General features: G+C 46.0%; 2 protein-coding genes across 2 annotated transcripts; one reads left to right on the forward strand and one right to left on the reverse strand.

The window, feature by feature from the left end:
• Nucleotides 1-10137: 10137 nt before the first annotated feature.
• On the reverse strand, nucleotides 10138-11082 carry LOC131812577 (olfactory receptor 13C7-like). The gene has a single exon (XM_059142292.1). It carries the CDS (start codon nucleotides 11080-11082, stop codon nucleotides 10138-10140), a length of 945 nt encoding a protein of 314 aa, XP_058998275.1.
• Nucleotides 11083-21260: 10178 nt separating this feature from the next.
• On the forward strand, nucleotides 21261-22217 carry LOC131812573 (olfactory receptor 13C7-like). The gene has a single exon (XM_059142290.1). The coding sequence runs from the start codon at nucleotides 21261-21263 to the stop codon at nucleotides 22215-22217; it is 957 nt and encodes a 318-aa protein (XP_058998273.1).
• The last annotated feature ends 504 nt before the right edge of the window (nucleotides 22218-22721 follow it).

The following is a 22721-nucleotide window of genomic DNA, read 5'->3' on the forward strand; positions in this document are numbered from 1 at the left end:
TTATGGCACTTTTAAAATGTTACCAATAGGGCACCTGGTGGCTTGTTGGTTAAGCGTCTGCCTTTGGCTCAAGTCATGATCCTGGGGTTCTGGTATCAAGTCCATGCAGAACATGGCAGGTTTTGTTGATTTTAATTAGCTAGGATCATATTTTGTTTTCAGGAATTTATGCATAATAAATTTCTGAAGTTAATCTTTAAGGAAAATAATGTTTCTGGATTTGTTTAGCCTAAACACATTTTATGATCATGAATCGCTTTATCTTGAAAAGGAAGAGGTCCATTTTGGTTCTTTAAGACTTTATGATTTGTGAGGGCACTTGGGTGGCTTAGTCGGTTGGGCATTTGACTCTTGGTTTCAGTTCAGGTTGTGATCTCAGGGTCTTGAGATCCAGCCCCTTATCGGGCTTTGAGCTCTGTAAGGAGTCTGCTTGAGATTCTCACTCTCGCTCTGTCCCTCCACCCCAAAATAAATAAATAAATCTTAAAAAAAGAAAAAGACTAGGGGGACCTGGGTGGCTCACTTGGATAAGTGTCTGCCTCCGGCTCAGGTCATGATCCCAGAATCCTGGGATGGAGCCTTGCATCAGGCTCCTTGCTTAGCAGGGAACCTGCTTCTCCCTCTGCCTGCTGCTCTGCCTGCTTGTGCTCTCTCTCTCTCTCTAACAAATAAATAAAATCTTAAAAAAAAAAAAAGATGATGATAGCTGGCTTCATGTATGTACAATGGGCCAATTTTTAAAATATGAATATATTTCTTATTTTCAATATTCCCTTCATTAGAACTAAAACATTAACGTAAGGCATTCATTTCTTCAGAGATGATTCCTAGAGGAGAACAATAGACAAAAACAATAATTCCTAACTTTTTGGTTTTAAAAACAAACCTTTGAAATTCAAGGCAGAGGCAGCAGTCATCAGAGTAAAAGCTTTTGAAATATCAGAATCTAGCCCCAAAGGCTGAGGGCATAAAACATTTATATGAACAACAGACTTGGAAGAATACTCTGAGAGACACAGTCCTGTCCTGCTGGAGCTCGGGAAAGTGACAGTTGTCCTAAAATTCCCCTGCACTCCATGTGAGTGTAGAAGAGAAATGGCTCTAAATACGCCTTATTTCCTGGTCTCTACTTGGAGCGCCATCGAAGAGTGGCTGAATATTTGCTGTGCCCTTGGAGAGGGGCAAGCCGGCATTAGCTTGGAGAGCCTGTAGAGGCCATGGCTGTTTGCCTGATCTCTACCCAATACCACACGACAGTGCAGGTGTCAATAGAAACTGATGATGACTATAGAGGACCAGATATCCTGCCCTCTTTCCCAGTCCCAGCTGGTGGGTTTGGTTCTCCATAGGCCTCTGAAAGCTAGGGAGGGGGTTTGAGGAGAGGCTTCGACAAAGCTGAGATCCCACTGAATTGAATGAAATTAGGTTTTAGTCACTTAACAGGAGAGGGACTTGCAGAGACAACTAGCTGTCCATCAGCCCTTCTAGAAGTTGTTGCTTAGAAGCATCGGTCCAGCCAGAGAAAACATTTTCTACCTATTATCATGTTCACTGCTGATTTAATAACTGAGGTTATATCTTTGTAGAACAAAAGCGATTCCTGTGCCCTAAAGCAGAATCTGTGCGTGTATCTGACCTCCCCATTGGCCCCTGGGTTGAGATCTCACAAGAGGAAGAGAAACCCTGCCCCAAGGCAGCCAATACCGACACATACAATTTGGCACTGTGACCCTTAATCTGTGATGCCTGCCAACCTCTGGTGAGTCCTCTAAAGACACAAGACTGCCAAACGGTGGAGAGAGCCCAAATGTCCATCGACTGAAGAATAGATAAATGAATATTACTCAGCCATCAAAAACAAAAAAACAAAGAAATCTTGCCATTTTCAATGACATGGACAGAGCTAGAATTTATCATGCTAAATGAACAAGTCAGTCAGAGAAAGACAAATACCATGTGATTTCATTCACGTGTGGATTTTAAGAAAACAGATGAACATAGGGGAAGGGGAAAAAGAAAAAAAGAAGAGAGGGGAACAAACCATAAGAGACTCTTAACAATAGAGAACAAACTGAGGGTTGATGGAGGGAGGTGGGTGGGGGATGGGCTAGGTAGGTAATGGGTATTAAGAAGGGCACTTGTTACCATGAGCACTGGGTGTTACATGTAAGTGGTAAATCACTAAATTCTACCTGAATCCCTAAATTCTATACTTGAAACCTATATTGTGCTGTATGCTCATTAACTAGAATTTAAAAAAAAAAAAAAGCCATGGGACTGTGAGAATGAAATTGGTCCCATTCTCTACTCTCTTTGCCTGTGTATTTCAGTAATTTTCAAACTTAAAAAATATTATTTTTATTTTTTTAGCAGTGGCAACTTTTTTCCAACAAAATCTTGTAGAGTCCTGCTATGTAAAAAAGGAGGGGAAAAGCTGTCTTTTATTGTTGTTTACTATTTCTTTTATAAGTTTAAATTTATAACAGTTACTTGGTTCAATGATAGTGAATGAGAATTCAAAGATAAGATTTTGATGAACACAAAAACTTGAAATCTGGAATTATGGATGTTAATTGCCTTTGCATCAGTTTCAGCCTCCAATTTATTTTGGTATTTTGTTTTGGTTGCCTGCTACAGAGAAAATTCTCATTTATACAGATGAGTAGTTTGCAAAGGGTCACTGTTTTTGAAATAGATCACCTTGCAATCTCAAACTACTTTTTATTTAAATTAAGATGGTACCTGGAAGAAGAAGTGCTGAGAAATTTTTGTTTCAGTATTGATTTGTGAGCATTTATGTCTACACCAAAATCTACACATGGATGTTTACAGCAGCTTTATTCATAATTGCCAAAATTTGGAAACAATGAAGATGCCCTTCAGTAGATAAGTGGGCAAATAAACCATGCTCCATCCAGACTGTGGAATATTGTTCAGCATTATAAAGAAATGAGCTTTGGGGCACCTGGGTGGCTCAGATGGTTAAGCCTCTGCTTTTGGCTCAGGTCATGATCCTGGGATCATGGGATTGAGTCCCTCGTTGTCGGGCTCCCTGCTCGGTGGGGAGCCTGCTTCTCCCTCTCCCTCTGCTTCTCCCCCTGCTTGTGCTCTCTCCCTTTCTCTCTCTCTGTCTGTCAAACAAATAAATAAAATCTTAAAAAAAAAAAAAAAAGAAATGAGCTATCAAGCTATCAAAAGACATGAGGAAGTTTAAAAGCATGTTACTAAGTGAAAGAATCCAACCCGAAAAGGTTATTTACTCTATAATTCCAACTCTATGACATTCTGAAAAAGTAAAGAGATGAGACTTTCCTAGGGGTTGGTGGGGAGCGAGGGATGAAGAAGAGCACAGAGGCTTTTGCCGTGTTTCCCTGTGAACCTGAAACTGCTCTAAAAGACAAAGTTTATTAATTTAAAAAGTGCTAGTTTGACATTAAAAATCAGAAAAAAACTGGTTTACTAGTAAGGTTGGATAACCACTCAATTCCTTATCGTAAATGTAGTTTAGAGAAGTAGCACCCCAAATTTATGGTTAATCCCATCACTGTTTATAATGCGACATTATTACAGAGTGACCAGTTACATGTTCTTGTGTTATTGTGCAATCGGCTAGGACACCATGATGAGAACATGCGCTGAGCAGATGATTCTGAGCCCTGCCCGACGCTTAATTGGGAACAGGGCGTATGGTACTCCCTGGTACAATTATATATACATGAGCGGATGTGCATCAGCCTAGATTAAAGAAAAGATCATGGCAGAACTACACTTATTCTAATCAAGGACACATTTAAAGAAGATAAAATAAATGCACAGAGACAGCAGGAAGAGATTTGTTCTGAGGTCTCTGCAAAAGGAATTCAACTCAATGGCACACATGCTAATGTGACAGTGGCCCCTGGTGTGTAAAAAAAAAAAATCAAAACATTGCAAGTTTGCGCATGTCCATTGTTTCACTACCTATTAAAAGTTATTTGGGGGTATATGTATATTTAAAGAAGTACTTGTGGAGTCTGACAAACTTCCATTTGGGAGTGGTTTGGTACTTGTTTGATCAAACTTTATTAGGCAGACTTTATTGTCCAATGTGTGTTTGAACTTGTCTATTTTAGTGCCGATACCTTCTCTCTTTCAAAATAATGAATCACATCTCCTTCTACAGCTGGGACAAATATGTTATTCTGTTCTTTTTTGGCTTTTTGTCATCACGATGGTATTTTATGTTTAATTCCAATCCATCAGAAGAGTGTGGCAACGTTCGGTGTTTCGGGTGGATCAGAGGGAAACCTTCATTCAGTTGAAAGCTGTGGCTGGCCACTATCAAAAAGTTATTTTTTTCCTTCACACTATGAATTTTGACCTGACATATACATATTTAACTCTTATAGTTTTCCAGTACCTCTGATGCTGCTGATGTTTCAAAACTTTAAGAAGCAATGATGTGGGCACCTGGGTGGCTCAGTGGGTTAAAGCCTCTGCCTTCGGGTCAGGTCATGATCCCAGGGTCTTGGGATGGAGCTTAGCATCGGGCTTTCTGCTCAGCAGGGAGCCTGCTTACCCCCTCTCTCTGGCTGCCTCTCTGCCTACTTGTGATCTTTCTCTGTGTGTCAAATGAATAAATAAAATCTTAAAAAAAAAAAAAAGAGCAATGATGTAGTTCAGCAATTGCTACCTTGTAGTAAGTTCAAATCTTGTAGGAAGAATCTAACATTGTTCCCTTGAAGAGATCTTTGTATTGTTCAATTGTTCTTCACTAGCAATTTATGTAGCTCAGTGGAGTCTTGGAGGGATTTAAAAACACTAAATAACTATGTTTCTGAGCCCTGAGCCCAGCTTTCTTATTGGCCTTACCTCTGACAAAGGGAAATGGAAATATTTGGAGGTAGAGCCCATATCACAGAACGTCTTCTGTTTGATACAATTTGAGAGCTTCCAGCCTAGAAATTAATGTCATTTTTATCGTTCTTCTCCCTGGCTTCTCCCAAGAGTGATTCCTGGTCAATCACTCTGCCGTCTCTTGTACTCCCAAAACACTTCCACAATTTTTTTTCCCCTTAATTCTGTCATGCCTCGAATGATGTTTGTTTCCAATTATTGGATACTTGTTGCCACTGTAAATAGAGTATTGTTCCTGCTTTTTTTCCCTTTTGTATACTGATGGTATGTAGGAATACAATTGATTTTTGAGAAGTTATTTCCATCTCCTTAACTTTTCTGAACTCATACTACTATATTTTCAGAACTATAATAATTGTGTTTTCTATAAAATTTGGTATGTATCTCCTTCTCTGATATATTTATGACTCTTACTCTGTACCTGACCACATTTTCTTTTATTTTTAAAAAAGATTTCTTATTTATTTGAGAGAGAGAGAGAGCATGAGCAGGGAGGAGAAGCAGAGAGAGAAGCAGACTCCCTGCTGAGCAGGGAAGCCCAACTTGGGCCTCGATCCCAGGACCCTGGGATCATGACCTGAACCGAAGGCAGAGGCTTAACTGACGGAGCCTCCCGGGTGTCCCTCACCACATTTTGCATTTGCACTTGACTGCTCTCTGGAGCTATTTGAGATGGGAATGGCTAGTTTCTGGTCTAAAGTGTAAGAAGCTTGGTAGTGAATCCACTAACAAGTAAGAAGCTGAACAAACTGATTAATCAACAATCCTTTTTTTTTTTTTTTTTAAATCAACAATCCTTAATAAAGTAATCAACAATCCTTAGGTCCATAAAGAAGTGAGGTCACAGGGCAAACCGTTGCCCTGGAAACTGGAGAGACCAGAGCAGATGGCTGACGTCAACTGACCTGGCACGTGGCAGGAGCCTTCCACACGGGAGTTGCTTTCCTGCCTCTTTCTTCCATCCCTCAGTCCCCAGTCTTCTAGGGCTTGCTGCTGGAAGTGTGGCCCGCAGAGCAGCAGCATAGGCATTTCCTAGGAACTTGTCAGAGACATAGGGCCCCGGGGCCCACCTCTGACTCACTGAATCCAAATCTGCATTTTCACAACATCCCCAGGGAACTCTTGAGCGCATTGAGATTTGAGAAGCCCTGATCGTCGAGGCTTGCAGAAGTGGCCACCAGATGGCGGGTGTGCGGCAGGCAGAGGTAACCAGAGCCACAAACAGGCCATCCAAGGCTCCTTCAAATCATGCCCCAAGTGGCTTTAGCAATTTGGAGCCATAGCTCATGAACTGTGGAGGGGAGAATCCAGAGGGGACCCCTAATCAAAGAGTGACAGGTTGTGGGGTGTGAGCCATGAATTCCTTCCCGCTGGGTTCTCCCTAGGTGTTTTCCCATGCATTATTTATTGAGAGGGATGGAAGAAGGGGGCTACACTCACATTTCACAGACAAAGAAATGGAGACTCAGAGAGGGAAAGAATCTACAGTGGTAAACAGCATTGGAAGCAGAATCAGAAGGCAGGTCTCTGGCTCCCTGGCCCTGGACTCACAGTACCTCTGAAGGGACATGGCAGAATGGCTCAGCTCCAGTCTGTGCTGACAGAGCAACCTGCATGCCCACTTCCCATTCTCTCTACCCAGCTGCTCTTTGAACTGCTCTCTTGTTTTCTTGAGGAGTGCTAGAAGCAGCTGTTGTAATAATTCAATTTGGAATACTAATGGACTTTCTACAATACTCAGGTTCCCGGACTTAACCCCCAGGGGAACAAAGCATCAGTCTTAATTGGGAGCAAATAGAACCAGCCATGGTCCTCAAAGGATCTCCTGGGAGTCCTAATGGTTCCTGAGTCTGTGGCCAGTGCCAGCTGCAAGCCACTGACTCTTCAGTGAACTTTCATCTAAATCTGTTTAGTTTTGCTCTTTTAGTTAGAAGAACAAAGACTTAAATGCGTAGGCTTAAGTAAATTTCTTTATTTTTTTTCCCCTGAGAATTCATTTGGGTTGGTTAGGGAAATCACCTAAAATTTGTGAGCAGAAGTTTTAGTAAGGCCGAGGCTGATGGAGCCCAAATATTGGTGTTCCCAGAGTCTAAGGAAAATTTTTAAACGGGGCAGGGGAGCAAAGGGCTGTAATAAAGCTCATCTCCCTCCCCCTCCCCTTATTCACTGTTGGTAAGACTTGCTCTAAGCTCACTGGTAACACAGAAAGACAGATGAAGAGATCATGACACAAAGGAAAATGCAGAGACAGCAGCAGAGACCCCCAGATTGTCCTGTGTCCCCTCACCTGCCTTCTCCGGGGTAACCCACTTTCCTTTATTTGCCTGTAGCCCGGCTCACCCCTGGTGGTGAGGAGGGTCAGATTGTGGTCAATTCAACAAGAGTAAGAGCCTCAGTTTACAGATTTCCAAGGAGGGAGGTTCTAACTGACCTCTTTTCAACTGTCCTCAAGCCCAAAGAGAAGTTCAGTAGGGATTGGTGTATTCTTTTTTCTCTCCTGCTGGAAAGACCACAAGAAGTCCTAGTCTTGTCGGGAGTGTCCATGACAAAGGACCTGGGATCTGTTCATGGAGTCTTGTGTTCAGGTAAATCTAAGTACATATGTGGAAATATAATCACCATCTCTTGTGTCATGTAACACACACAATAAATCCAGGGGACTGGGAGACATGATACAAGCATGGGAGGTGAGGGAGCGGCACAGGACAAGGATGCCCTAGGGACCATGATACTGGAAGCTGACTTTTACAGTCTCCTTTCACCATCCCTAGTCTCATGCCTATGGCCTGGGGTTAGAGTCATCACCTTGGAAGGTCAGCCTTGAAAGGACCTCAAGGGCATCCAATCCCAAACTAAGGTATAGCAGGGAAGAGAGACAGCAAGGCCCAGAGAAGGAGCTGTGAGCTGTGTCTCCAACAGCCCCACAACTACCTCCCCCACTGCTGTGTTTTGTCATTAGTTCCCTTGGGTTTTATTTGTTTATTCATTTGCTTGCTTACTTGTGGCTTTGTTCACTGGTTGGTCTTATAACATGTGCCTGGCATCATCCCACAAAGAGCTGAGATAAACCAAAACTACATCCAAGGACAAAAAATTAAAAATAGACAGGTGAGCAAATGGGACAAAGGAAAACTAAAAGTAGAAAAAAATATAAAATTAAAAAGCCAAGGAGGAGTAAGATTCACCTTGGAAGGCAAACCGTCAAGAGGACTTCTCAGTGCAGGGTTGAGACATGATACAAGCACACCGGGAACAGTTTTGAATCTAGGACAACTCAGATGTACAAGGAATATTCTTGTATTTGTTTTCTTTAATCAGATTAAATCTGGCATTGAGTCACCATTTGACCAGGCTGGGAATATGCTGCCTCCATATCCAATGAGGGACATTCTGGGGGCACGTGGGTGGCTTAGTCGGTGAAGCATCCAACTCTTGGTTTCAGCTCAGGAGGAGATCTCAGGAGTCATGAGATCCAACCTCTTCTTCGGCTCTGAGCTCAGCAGGGAGTATGCTTCCCCTCTCTCTTTCCCTCTACTCCTCCCCCAGTTCACGCACTCTTTCACTCTTCAAGATTAAGAAGAAGAAGAAGGAGAAGGAGAAGGAGAAGGAGAAGGAGAAGGAGAAGGAGAAGGAGAAGGAGAAGAAGAAGAAGAAGAAGAAGAAGAAGAAGAAGAAGGAGTAGAAGCAGCCCTCTCCCTTCCTAGGGATTTTCCAGAGTCAGGAAGCCTCACGTGGTGCCCAGAAAATGGTGGACATTTGTTTGCTGTTCTTCCAGGGTCCATTGACCTTCTATCACTTTCTTACTCATAAAACCAGATGTTCTTCTGGATATAGCAGCTGTAGACTTAGGTTAGACTGACCCCACCTTCTGTTTTAGTAGGGTCCCGCTAGTTTAAGTCAATCTGCATAATCTGATCTCACCTGCCACTGTGATTTGTTTGCAGTTTGCACTGATGGGTACAGTCAGAGCAAACCTCAGGATATTTGTTCTCTGGTTGTAGGAACCAGTGGTTCCTATTCCGTAAGTGAATGGGGAAGTTGTGGGTCCAGAGCAATGGCAGCCATCTTGTGACGATGAGACAAGTCAGCCTGACAAATCTGACACTTAGAAGAGTGAGGAGTCAAGAGAATCTCAGAGCAAAGGAACTAGAGCCTGATTAACTTTGCCTGAGGTTGACCCTACTTTTAGAAAAATCCACATTATTCTGAAACCAGGCTGAGTAGAATTCTCTCTTCTGTGCAGTCGAAGGTCTCTCACCCAGTATGACCATCCTCCAAGCTGTTATGGCTGCTACCCAAAAGTCCAAACCTACAGCCCCCCAGCCCATCACACATCACACCCGTGCCATAACCAACTCTTACTAATGGCTGATGATAGCTGTGCAACTGAGGATTATTGTAACCCTTTGCTTTCCCCAAAACATGTTTTGGATTTCCTTATTGTCAGGGCACCTGCATGGGAGTGTTTGTTGCTATAATGCAAACACACATGTAATTTGTGTGGGGAAAAGAGTTGGACAGCTGCTGTCTCCCAGCTATGCAGTACTGTATCAGTGCATGATTGGAGCTGGGACATGGGGAGGAGAGGCCAAACATCTCTCTGAGCTTCCTCAGACGGCTACACACTCAAGGTAAGAGCCCTCTTTTCCTGGTGCTAAGACATAAGGTGAATTCTTGCCATGGTGCTATCAGCCAATATGCTATGATGATATAGATGATACCTTTTATGTTATTCTTACTGAACACAGTCCTCTAGGATAATACCAAAGCTTGTATAGTGATTAGCAATTCTACACAGGGCCTCATAGTACATTCCAAGAGCCCAGTTCTACTAAAACCAGATTCTGTGGTTGTTTCTTAATTTTGCACACACAGATAAGGCTTCACGGACACACACCAACTTCTGGTGGCAGAGAATCTAAGACTTCACTAGCATAAAATAGCTAAGATACGATGTCACTGTGGTTGTGCACAAAGCCAACAACTAGCCAACATTTCTAGAAATGTGAAGGCTCCTCCCTTCTAGGGTCATAGACAAAAGCTCCATTAACTTGGAACAATGAGTAGGTGAATAGATAGAGAACCAGTTTACTTTTTAGTCTTAGTCACAGGGTCTACAGCAGGGACCTTAGGAAGCTCCTTTCTCTACTTTGGGTTACCATTTCCCCATGAAAACAATAAGGAGTTTGGAGGTCTTGCATTCTGGTATCTTGGAAATCACGAGAGTCACTCAGTTAGGTATTATTGACGCACCAGATTCCTCACAGCAGTCTTTACATCCTTGTTCCTGAGGCTGTAGATGATGGGGTTGAGCATGGGGGTTACCACCCCATAGAAGAGGGAGGTAAGCTTGTCTGAAAGGTCCTGCTTGTCTGCCCCCAAGGGGTCCTTGGATTTGGGCTTCCCGTACATGAAGAGGATGGTCCCATAGAAGACAACCACCACAGTGAGGTGGGCAGAGCAGGTAGAGAAGGCCTTCTTCCTCCCCTCAGCTGAGGGGATCCTCAGGATGGTAACAATGATGAACACATAGGAGACAAAAATGAACATAACTGGGACCCCCAGAAAAATCACATTAGCCACGACCATGCTGATCACATTGATGGAGATGTCAGCACAAGCTAACTTCAGGACAGCCAGGATCTCGCAAGTGAAGTGATTGATGACATTGTCCCCACAGAAAGGCAGTCTCATAGCCTGGGATGTCTGAACTACAGAGTTGGTGATACCAGCTGCCCAGGAGCTGACAGCCATGGGGACATAGGCAGCCTTGCTCATGACCACGGGGTACCTGAGGGGGTTACAGATGGCCACATAGCGATCAAATGCCATCATGCCCAGAAGCACACACTCTGTGGCTCCCATGGCAAAGGAGAGAAACATCTGCACGACACAGGCTGAGAAGGGAATGGTTTTTCTGGGGGTCAGAAAGCTGTCGAGAATGAGGGGGACTGAGGAGGTCGTGTAGCAGATGTCCAGGAAGGAGAGGTTCCCCAGGAAGAAGTACATGGGTGTGTGCAGGCGGGAGTCAAGGACGGTCACCAGGATGAGGACCCCGTTGCCCAGTAAGATCACCAGGTACATCAGGAGGATGAGCACAAAGAACATTTTCTCCAGCCTTGGGTGGGCTGAGAGGCCCAGGAGGATGAACCCCGCCCCAGGGGAGGTCTGATTGGACCTGTCCATGATGCATCTGCTCTGTCACCTGTGGGAGCTCTCTGCAGTCAGTTTCAGCACTCTCTGACTCCAAAAGTGCCTGGGCAGCAGGGGAAAGATACCCACCCTGCGGAGCCGTTGGGGAATAACTCTGATAATTTGGTCATCTTATAGGACTCTAGGAAAAATGCAGTAGAGAATAATATTTAACTTCTGCTTCCAGTAAGAATGAAGAGTTAAATGGGACAAACTCTCCTGCATATGACAATTAAAAACAAAAACTAGACCATGACATAAAACATCTGCATAAAGCATTGGTGAGGTTGTACGACCTTAAGAACCATAAGGTCATGATTCTGGGAATCGTGGAATTCAGAGAAATGTAGCATTTGAGGCTGTGAGTTAACTGAGGCATTTATAGAATCTGGGAGTGGCTGCTGAGAGGCTAAGCAGCGCGATGAACAGGATCCTGAGGGTGGGAGACAGGTTTTGAGATACGAGGCTCACCATGAAGGGCCTCTAACTACACTTCCTCCCTTTGGTAGGGCATCGCAAAGGGCAGCACCACAAGAGCAGGAGAGAAACTGAAGGAAACTTTGTTTACAGGTGCCGTAGCTCAGCTTCAGCTCTTCTCAAGCCCTGAGATTCATTCTTGGTGGTGGTGCTTCCAAAATCAGAAGCAAATGTAAATCCATGCTGAAGGAAAGCAGCATCGCCCCAGTCTTCCAAATCACTTCCATAAAGAATTTTGCAAATACAACATCTGGCACACATTTAAAAAAGAGTAAGGCATGCAGGAGACAAGACCGCCTAAATGAAAATCATCAGAAAATCAAGCATCACTTTTCTTGGGACAGATGAGAGCCAATAGATCCCTTGCCCCGGTGTCACCTGTTGAGAGAATCAGCTCAGGCCACGGTGCCAAGGTCTTAACATCTGTTGATCCTTTGGTACGTTTGGAGCAGTAAAGGGGCCTCCTGCATACTGTGGCCACACTACGGAGAATTCTGACTGAATCTCCCTTCTTTTCTTCATTCTCCATCTCCTTGCACCAGAGGCCCTGGCTTTTCCCTGAGACTGTTCACAAAGCCCCGAGACTCACTCTGTCAGCATTTCTTTCTAGAAAACTTGAATGTCTCCTCAGACTAAGAGCTCCCCAAATTGGGGTTTATTCTGGATCAATTAAAAAACAAACAAAACAACAAAACTTTGTAGGCCACACTGAGGGTGTTGGGCATTCAGATTTACATGCTCTGTCTCTAAAAGATTCATAAACTTTCCATCCAGCTCACCAAGTGCCCTCAGCTCTCCAACTGCTTCCTTGGTTATGTCTGGGGAGCTCAGAGACACACCTCGACTCTTAGCATTGTAGCTGTGACCAAGTACATGCCATCATAAGTCAGTTCAGGTTGACAGACACTGATGGAGCATCTGCTCTGGGTCAGGCATCACTCCCAGTGGTGGGAGCCCAGCAATGAAAGGCATAGCCCATGACCTTGAAGAGCTCAAAATCTAGTGGGGAAAATTGTCAGGCAAATGGCCATGCCAACAAGTGATTGAATCCGTGGCAACAGCAACCACAAGAATCACGTCAATGCTACTGACAATGGGCCTTAGGATTTAGTTAGCAATGTGCTCCCTTTCCAATGCAGACAGCTCCTCCTGCCTTCCTCCTGGCCCTCCAGCCTGCACTTGGGTCCTGGAGTGACGTGGGACACTGCACTTCCTGACGAGGCTCATTCACTCTGAAGCAGCTTCACCCTAGACTGAGCTGAAATTTGCTCCTTTGCAACTTTAATCCCTCTTCCAAATGCCAGGCCTCCAGAAAGCTACAGATCTCTTGGTTTCAGCATAACGATAAACAAGGGTCAATCTCCCTTTTTCTCCCAGCAACTTAAAAAATTGATATATCTCTTTGAGGCAAACAGACCATTCAGGAATTGACTACTTGTCTGTGCAGTCCGGAGAATGGACCCAGATTGGGGCTGGCTTCCGTACCCAGGACACCCTGTTGCTTGTGACATACGTGTTGGGGCAGTAAATTGGTCCCAGCCTGAGCTGCCCCATCCTCTCCTAAGAATGTGGATCATGTGAAGAAAATATTCCCTTTATGCCATCATCACCAGATCTAGAAACACAGCTCATTATTATTACTGAACTTTGGATTCTTAACTACCAAAAAAATAGAGCCTCCCACCCCCTCCATGGTTTTAATCAAGAAGGGACAAGTGCATGTGTGCAAAAGACTACGAGTTGTGTGGTCCTAGGTGAGCCCTGTCCCCTCTGTATGAAGTGCGATGAGTCCAGATGATCTTGCAGTTTGCTGGGTCTATATGACTCTGGGAGAGTAACACATACCGATGCCAGGGCTTCTCCCCTTCCTGCGCCTCTACTCCATTACAATCAAGCCTGATGACAGAAATATAGCTTGCTAGTGAAAATCCTGATATGATTGAAACCTGCACTTACCTGGATCAGAAACATGGAGAACAGAAGTGATCCTTTTGTTTCCTGAGGGTTGGGAAGAGGCCACAGATCAGAAATAGCAACACTGGGTCTGAAGCGCCAGGTTGAGGGCTCAGAACATGTGACAAGGATGGTGAGGGGTCCAGCTCGTCCTCTCCCCTCCACCTGCCTCCTGTGCTCAAGGCACAATCTCCAAAGGACTGGCCATCATCTTTAGAAGATAATTTAAATTCTAGTGTGTTTTTCGGGACCATTTTAGTCCCTGAAGTCATTTAAAGTTTGGAAAGTGAGTGGTACTCAGTTTAGAAACTTTGTATCCTTCTGGGAGGTCATCCCCAAGATCCAATTATGCTGAAGGCCCTGGAGGAAGTTAGCTGCCTGCTTGCTTTTTCCTTCCCACCCGTCCTCCCTTCTTTTCTCTAAACATCACAATTCTGTTAAGAGGGTCCAACAGCCTGCTGGGCAGTGATTCCAGGACTCACTCTGATTCCCAAGTCTTTTCTCCTGTGCTATGCCCAAGCCCATCCCCCCAACTCAGTGCTTAGGCAGTGGCTCTTAGGAGTCTGAGTGGACTTTTTCTTTTCCTTTTCCTTTTTTTTTTTTTTTTTTAAAGATTGTGTTTATTTATTAGAGAGAGAGAAAGAGGGAAGGAGAGAGCATGTGGGAGCACGGTGGGGGGCAGAAGGAGAAGCAGACTCCCCCCTGAGCAGAGAGCCCCTGATGTGGGGCTTAGTCTCAGGGCCCAGAGACAATGACCTGAGATGAAGACAGACACTTAACTGACTGAGCCACTTAAGTGTCCCCTGAGTGGAAGACTTAGACTTTTCCTCTAAATTTCAACTTACTGAATTAGGCCCTTGAAGCAACCTGCTGCTTTCTTCCTCAATCCTCTCCCAGCATCTATTCAAATCACTTCCTTTCAGCAACCTGTCATTTGTGCACGTGCTCTGAAACCTCTCAGAAGTCCCTGACAGCTTGTGGCCAAGAGCCGGGGTGGGTCCAGAGAATGGGTACAGCCAGCAATCACTGGGTGTGTACTGCCCGGAAGGCAGGGATGTGCTGAGGGACCACCGTCTCCGCTTTCTGGATTGCGCCCTCTAGTGGCAAGAGAGGAACATGAAGAGAAATGACCAAGGGAGGACGTGCCAGAGAGGGAGAAGAGAATGCCCAGGTGCTGGGAGAGCCCAGAGGGAGGCAGGGGTCAGACCTCCTGGCGGGTGGTGGGGTTGGGGGAAAATGATTCAGAGTCTTTCATGTGCTGAAGCTGCCTCACCACTTGTGTACATCCCTGCCTAATTCCCATTCAGTGACTTTGTTGGTTCTTGAAATTGGCCATCGTGGCAGTGTTTATACCACAGAAATCAGCAAATGCTCCAGATCAGGGCTTTTTGACCTGGAGATCCTGTTGTCGAACTTGACCAGCACACCGTTGGAGGGCACGAGTGACAACTGACCTGACAACGGGGAGTGGGAATCATCCCAGAAGCAGCAGCTGCATAAGCAAAGACACAGAAGAGCAGGTGCAGGAGAGCTGGTGCAGCCAGCAGTGAGGAATATGGCCAGAGTGTTCTGGGCAGGTGCTGCTGATGGGGAGGGAGGCGGGACTGGACTCTAGCTGGTCTTCGGGGGCATTCTGAGGAGATACACTTCTGTAAGGGCTCCAGAGGCATTTAGGGAGTTTAAGTAAAGGTCTGCTGTGGTCAAATTTCCATCTGAGGTTGATCCTTCTGGACACTGTATGGGGGAAGATTGGGGGCAGGAGGACAGAACTAAAGAGACAGAGAAACACTAAAAGGCAAGTGAAGACAAGGACGTCAACTGGGAAGGGATGGAGGGGGAGTGAAGAGAGAGGTTCAGGAAATGTTCGGTGGATGCAAAATACAATCCTAGAGTTTGGTTGCATGTAGTAGGCAGGAAAGAAGGTAGAGTCACTATTTCCTGCTCAGATGATGGGTGGATGCTGGGGACAGGACTGAAGTAGAAAACACTGACTGGGTTGCTGGTTTTAGGAGACAAGATGAATTCATTCTAGTGCACAGTGTGTTCATGAGTGGAGACTCACTGACTAAACGTCTAGAGTGGCTGGAAGCCTGGGGTTGCTGGCCCTTCTCTGCCTCTCTGGATACAATTGCTACTGTACCCCCCTAAGAGATGACCAGCAGCCCCCTGAAATGCAAAGTCAGAGTATCTATGGGATTCCCCCCTTCACCTCTGGGCTGCTAGGGTCCCACTTACTCTATGGTGAGGACTCTCAGACAAAGTAGATCCCAAGGATAGAAAGACCCCAGAGAACAGTGACCCAGAGGAGGTCCACAGGGCTGTGGATGGTCAAGGGCCAGGAGCTAGGGGCAAACAAGCCTGAAAGAACAGCTGACTCCAGAGCAGAGGGATTCTAGGCAGCTGCTTGGATCATTCACAAAAAATACCCTCCTCCTCTTAGATTCCTTCCAAAGAATAACTAGATTCCAATTCTAGGAAACGTCTAGAGGGACCAGTGCTTCTCAGACATTAGCATGCATCAGATTCATCCTGAGGACTTGCTAATACAGAGATTAGACAAACATGTACACACACACACACACACACACACACACACACACACACGGATAGAGGTGGACCCACCACCAGACTGATTCTGTAGGTCCAGGGAGGTACTCAGGGATCTGCATTATTTACAAGTTCCCACGTGATGCTAAAGCTGCCTGTAGTCACACTTGAGGAGCACTGAGCTAGAGTTCTTACAAACTCTGTGTGTGGGATCTCAGGGCACTGAGATTAGAAGTATTGCTGAAAATGTCTGTCTTTATTTCTTCTCTCTGCCTACAGAAGCCCTAGTCAAACCAGCCAGGGAATATTTGGGTTTTAATTGGCCAAAACAAAGCTTCATGTGCCAGAAACATCCTTATTCCATGTGTTTGGGTGTGTGTAAATGTGAGTTTGCCAAAGATGAGTGGAGCTGACTGAAGGGGTACTCTGAACCCCAGCAACTCCCATATTTTGTAGGGAGGTATCTGTTTATTGTGGCTTCCTGGGGACAAATGTGGACATAACATCCCATGGAATTCACAAGGTCTGTGACCAGATCCCTGGTCAAAACTTTTTAACCTTGCTCAAAAACGCTTTGAGAGTCTTTCGGGAATCATTCTAGCACATTCTCTGTGAGAAAAGAACCACCACCATTTTGAGATAAAACCAGGACTGGAATCAGGTGCTATAAGGTTAGGGAAACATAACTTCCTTGAAGAGGGAAAAGGGAAGAGGCAGGAGGGTGAAGTTGTCTCCATGGTAGGTGAGAGGGTCAAGGCCTTGTTTCTTCATGGAAAGGAGACTACTCACACAGCAAGCACTCAGTGGAGACACAGGGTATAATTTCCGAAGTCTGAATGCTGGACTATCTCAATAATACTTGCCTGATTCATTGCTTCGTTCCAGCAAGCCTCACTTACTGGGTATGCCCACGTTCTCCTGCCCCTCAAATTGTTTCCATGCTTTGAACCATGAAGCACTCAGACCACAGGACTCACCTGACTAGACCAGTGGACTCCTGTTCTAGGGGCAGTTAACCTGTGAGCTCTCCGGCAGCCTATACTAGATGTTGACTAACCAAACCCTTTAGATCTGTCTCTCAGGAGCTTGAACTCAAACACCAGGACATAGTCAGCAGCTGGTGGAAGGAAGGAAGAAGAGGAAGGAGAAACCACAGTAAATAGTCAGTTAGGCTTAAAAACCCAGAGCCATGGTAAGCTGAAGTCGAGTGAGAGGGAAAAGAGAAGGGGCCGATTAGGAGTAGGGCCAGAGTGGTTGAGTCTTCTGTGTGGTAGAGTCCTAGAGGCAGGAGACCCAGAGCTCTTAGGGGGGTCAGATCAGATTGACACTGCAGTGCCTGTCTAATGACAAGGCCCACCTGCATGAGTCCTATAACAACCCCTTGGCCTGAGAAAACCAAGAGTGAGGGAGGGATAGGCTCCCAGAAGCCCAAGATGTTAGACACCATGAATCCCAGGCTGGAGCCCAGTGATGGAGGGTCCCTCCACTGCTCATATACAGGTATCCCTCAGATTTACCTCAAGGGATCTTGAGGAGCATTAGGTGAGACAAGATCTAGGAAACAGTTACAAATTAATGGCAACTCTTATTAATATCAACATTTCACCATCATCTCAAATATAACAAATCCAATAGGCCATAAATTCCTCACAGAATCTGTTTTTCAGTCCTATCTTTATTACTAGTAATTAATGAGCGGGGCACACAAGATGTGTGAAAATTCAGATGACTGAAATATCAGAAATGGTGCTGCAGCTATCCCGACCAGCCCAGACAGGCTCTCCTCCACGTCACCAGCTGCTTCCCAGCATCTGCGATTTTAGCCACTGTCGACTCCTGTCTTGCCTGTATCCCTCCCAGACTAACCTCTAAATCCTATCAGTTTTTCCTCCTGCATGTCTCCCCGTGCCCTCTTGCCCCCGTCCCTGTTATTTTTGTCCTGGGCGAGTTCTGCATAGTCCTCCCGAGCACAGCCTCCTGGACAGCTTTGTGGCTTTCTCAGTCATGCCTGCTCTCAAGATATTTCTGCTCTGCCGGCTTCTCTGAAGACAAAGACCCATTCCTGGTCATCATGTCCCCCATCTCTACTCTTTGGTACTTGGCACAAGGCTTGGTACATATGACATGTTCACGGCAGTTGTTCAGAATGGTGGGCAGGTTGGTGAGAGGGACAGGGGTGGTGGGGGGGAGAGAGGGAAGGGGAGAGAAAGAGAATGAACACTGGGTCACTGAGTGGAGGGGAGGAGGTGCCGGGATGGCAGGGAATCTGCCTGGCTCAAAGTTCCCTGGGAATATTTGAATCACTGAGACCCAGCTCTTCTTCCTTCCAGGCTCTCTGAGGGCAATGACAGAGCCATCTTGGGCCCATTTTGTGTGATCGAAACCCAGTGGAACTCTGATTACCTGGCCAGAGGGTGTTCTAAGCTGAGATTTCCTTGGAGTGAGAGGGGGGCGTTGGGTAGATTTCACAATCATGCCTAATTGGGTCTAGGAGAATGAAGTCTAAATTCTGAGCCTCTCACCAAACTTTAAATTGCTTCTGGGATAAGGCCTGGCCCCAAAGCAACCCAGCCTTAATTCCCGAGAGAGCCATCATGGGGCCCTCTGGAGAAAGTGTGGAGTGCAAGGAAGAGGGTGTTGGGTCCAACAGCCAGGCATGGCTTGCCAGCCCACCCAGGGTACAGTCTCCTTTGGGCTGAGGCTCCTGGCTGAGTCTCAGCCTTGAGAGTCAGCCTTTGTCTCCTTGTCTCACTGAGCCTCAAGGTCAGGCAAAGGCACGGTGAGTAGCTGTAGCTTCTATGGACTGTGACTTGTGGCTGCTTCTATACCTGGGGTCATTTAGAGACACCTGGAAGTCAGACAGTAGGTGACAATGTGCCTATGTTAAGAATGTGTATCATCCATACGTTGCTGGAGCAGCTCTGAGAGACAAGGTCTGTAAGGCCTGGTCATGGCTTGGTAGCACCCAGATGGGCAGGTGACACCAGAGAGAGTCATTTCCCTTTGCTGGCAGCCTCTCCACTCCAGGGGCCTCCCTTCCTGTGAGCCACAGACCCAGCCTAGACGTCATTCCATGCTGGGTAATTGCCAGGTGATGTCTATGGCCAGCTCTTTATTGTGCAGAGTGGTGGTGAGTGTCTGCAGGGAGGACTGGACTGGGGAGAAGACAACTATTTCCAAAGCTCTGAAGGTTGCAGCAGTGGCCAGGGAACAGGTCTGTTTTGCATGAGCCCAGAGGAGTCTTACGGCAAGTGGAGGAAGGGAGAAGTGAGTAAAAGGGCAGATATCAACAGCCCAGCTTCCTGTTGTATAAATGTTGAAGCAGGGGCAGAGAAATCACTTCCTGAAGAGAGGATCACTGTAACAGGTGGGTAAGAGAAGGGAACTGGACTGGTTTAATATCTGGAAAGTCTGCCAAGTCTCAAATTCTGTACTCCCTGGTACTAGCAGAGCCTTTCTCTAAACACAGTTCTCTATCCCTTAATTCCATATATCTCAAGAGAAGCTCTTTTGAGCATTGTACCATTACCAATTAGGAAAAACGCACCCCTTCTTCGGGGCCACGTGTAATTCACAAACCTGTCTCTAGACCTCTGTTTCTCTACCTTTAAACTAAGAGGTCAGTGATCCTCCAGACTGGTGTGGATCCAATGTACATGAGGAGCATTTCTTTAAAAAGCAAGCAAACAAAAAACTAAGCTCTGAGATCATCTCCAAATGTAGGACTCAGCAGCCTGTTTTTAACTGGCAGTCATGCTGTTTTGGGTCCCCTGCTACAGGCCCTGATGACATCTGGTGTTCCTAATCTCTTTGGCAGTAAAATTGTGATGATCTACACTGTGGCTTGGATGTTCTAGGCAGCTGAGTAGAAGTACCTGTGACAATGTCTGCAAAGCATCTATGTGCCACTGGAAGGCGTGTGACTCAAGCCTAAGGGTGAGAATTATGAATGGACTCTGACCATCAGGTAAGATTTCATTCCTTGGGCCCAAGTCCCAGAGAAGCAGAGGTGCAGACAGGTCAGCTGCAGTCACAGGAGGCGACGCACAAGGCCTGTGCTGCAGGTCAGGTTTCTGGAGACTTTGGTGGGAGCTACAAGTGGTAGGCTCCAGAAATTCAATTTGGTCGGATTTTCCAGAGAAGAGGGTTAAGATCAGATGAAGTGATTTACACTAACTACATTCATAACATACTGAAGTGTAAACCAGATACTGTGTAAGAAAACTATTAAAGTAACCTTATGTTTTCAAGCCAGTATATTCTCTTCCTATAAGACTGTGTTGGAAGTCCACTTATTTTTTTTTAAAGATTTTATTTATTTATTTGACAGACAGAGATCACAAGTAGGCAGAGAGGCAGGCAGAAAGAGAGAGGAAGGGAAGCAGGCTCCCTGCTGAGCAGATGAGCAGAGAGCCTGATGTGGGGCTCGATCCCAGGACCCTGAGACCATGACCTGAGCTGAAGGCAGAGGCTTAACCCACTGGGCCACCCAGGCGCCCCTGGAAGTCCACTTATAATAGAAACTTGCTGGGCAAGGAGAGAACTAGATCCATAGGAATGGGCCACATGACATCAATGGCTGGTGTCACTGAGCTGAGCTAGTCTGAGGTCCCAATTATATGACAGAGACAGAGTTACTCAGAGGCTCCTGCTTTTCTGTAAAGTGTTGAAGACACACAGCATATGCAGACATGTAATTTTTGCTTGAGGTATATTAATGTCATTGACTAGACAAAAATGTTTTTTATTTTATTAAGCTTCTCTGGATTTCCACATTCTGCATTTCATGCTTTTGACTGATACACAGCCTAACTTTAGATAACTTGGTCTTTTAGTTGAATCCCACAAGTGAAATTTATTTACAATTTTAGGGACCTCATATTGTGATCCCCATGTAGTATATCTTTTTTTTTTTTTTTAAGATTTTATTTATTTATTTGACAGACAAAGATCACAAGTAGGCAGAGAGGCAGGCAGAGAGAGAGGGGAAGCAGGCTCCCTGCAGAGCAGAGAGCCCGATGCGGGGCTTGATCCCAGGATCCTGAGACCATGACCTGAGCTGAAGGCAGAGGCTTTAACCCATTAAGCCACCCAGGCACCCCTGTGATCCCCATGTAGTGACTCAAGCAAGCCATCAGGAAACCAACACATATTTCTGCCTTCAGTACTTTCAGGGATACAGGAGAGTATTTGAAATGGAAGCATCCAACCAGTCTGCTGTGACAGAATTTGTTTTGCTTGGCCTCTCTGCCCATCCAAAACTAGAGAAAACGTTCTTTGTGCTCATCCTGTCCATGTACCTGGTGATCCTGCTGGGCAATGGGGTCCTCATCCTGGTGACCGTCTTTGACTCCCGCCTGCACACACCCATGTACTTCTTCCTGGGGAACCTCTCCTTCCTGGACATCTGCTACACAACCTCCTCAGTCCCTCTAGTCCTGGATGGCTTCCTCACTCCCAGGAAAACCATCTCCTTCTCAGCCTGCACTGGGCAGATGTTTCTCTCCTTTGCCATGGGAGCCACAGAGTGTGTGCTTCTGGGCATGATGGCATTTGATCGCTATGTGGCCATCTGTAACCCCCTCAGATACCCCATGGTCATGAGCAAGGCCACCTATGTGCCCATGGCGGCCAGCTCCTGGGTGGCTGGTGGAGTCAATTCCTTGGTGCAGATCTCCCTTGCAGTACAATTGCCCTTCTGTGGGGACAATGTCATCAACCACTTCATCTGTGAGATCCTGGCTGTCCTGAAGTTGGCCTGTGCTGACATCTCCATCAATGTGATCAGTATGGCAGTGGCCAATGTGATCTTCCTGGGGGTCCCAGTTCTGTTCATCTTTGTCTCCTACATCTTCATCCTCACCACCATCCTGAAGATCCCCTCAGCTGAGGGGAGGAGAAAGGCCTTCTCTACCTGCTCTGCCCACCTCACTGTGGTGGTCATCTTCTATGGGACTATTCTTTTCATGTATGCGAAGCCCAAATCTAAGGACCCCCTGGGGGCAGACAAGCAGGATGTTTCAGACAAGCTCATCTCCCTCTTCTATGGGCTTCTGACCCCCATGCTCAACCCCATCATCTACAGTCTGAGGAACAAGGACGTTAAGACTGCTGTGAGGAACCTGGTGGCTCAGAAGCACGTCACCCAGTGACAGTGGGATACATTGTGACCCATACACTCTGATCACTTGAGAAATTCAGTGCAAATTAATACTAGGTGAGGGGCAACGGGAGTTCAGAGCCATGCTGCTTACAGTGTGGTCCATGGATCAGCAGTGTCAGTATCAGCTGGAGATTTTTAGACAAGCATATTCCAGACCTACAGTTAACAAAATCCCTCCAGGGACTCATATGCACATTAACCTTGAGAAGTATTGGTTACAGGTGTGTAGTGGATACTGGAAGTGGTGTATCACCCCAAAACTACCCCTACCCCACCTAGGGCTGAAGCTCCTCTTACCTCAGCTGTTGGGAGTGTTGGTAGCTGACTGCATGCAGTTGGGAGTTCCTGCGCTGGTTCGCCCTTGGCCCTGAGAGTTATGGGCAGTTCAAGTTGGCCCTCTGAGCTCACTCCTGCTTCTTTCATCTTCACCCCATAGGTGTTGATCTTAAGAGCTCTCTCCTGCGTGAAAGTCTCCCCATCAGGGTCAGCTTTT

Source organism: Mustela lutreola, chromosome 12, assembly GCF_030435805.1.
Source record: "Mustela lutreola isolate mMusLut2 chromosome 12, mMusLut2.pri, whole genome shotgun sequence".
In the NCBI taxonomy this organism is placed as follows: domain Eukaryota; kingdom Metazoa; phylum Chordata; class Mammalia; order Carnivora; family Mustelidae; genus Mustela; species Mustela lutreola.

Coding starts and splice junctions, on each gene's coding strand:
- LOC131812573 (XM_059142290.1), top strand. CDS start 21,261: ATGGAAGCATCCAACCAGTCTGCTGTGACAGAATTTGTTTTGCTTGGC.
- LOC131812577 (XM_059142292.1), bottom strand. CDS start 11,082: ATGGACAGGTCCAATCAGACCTCCCCTGGGGCGGGGTTCATCCTCCTG.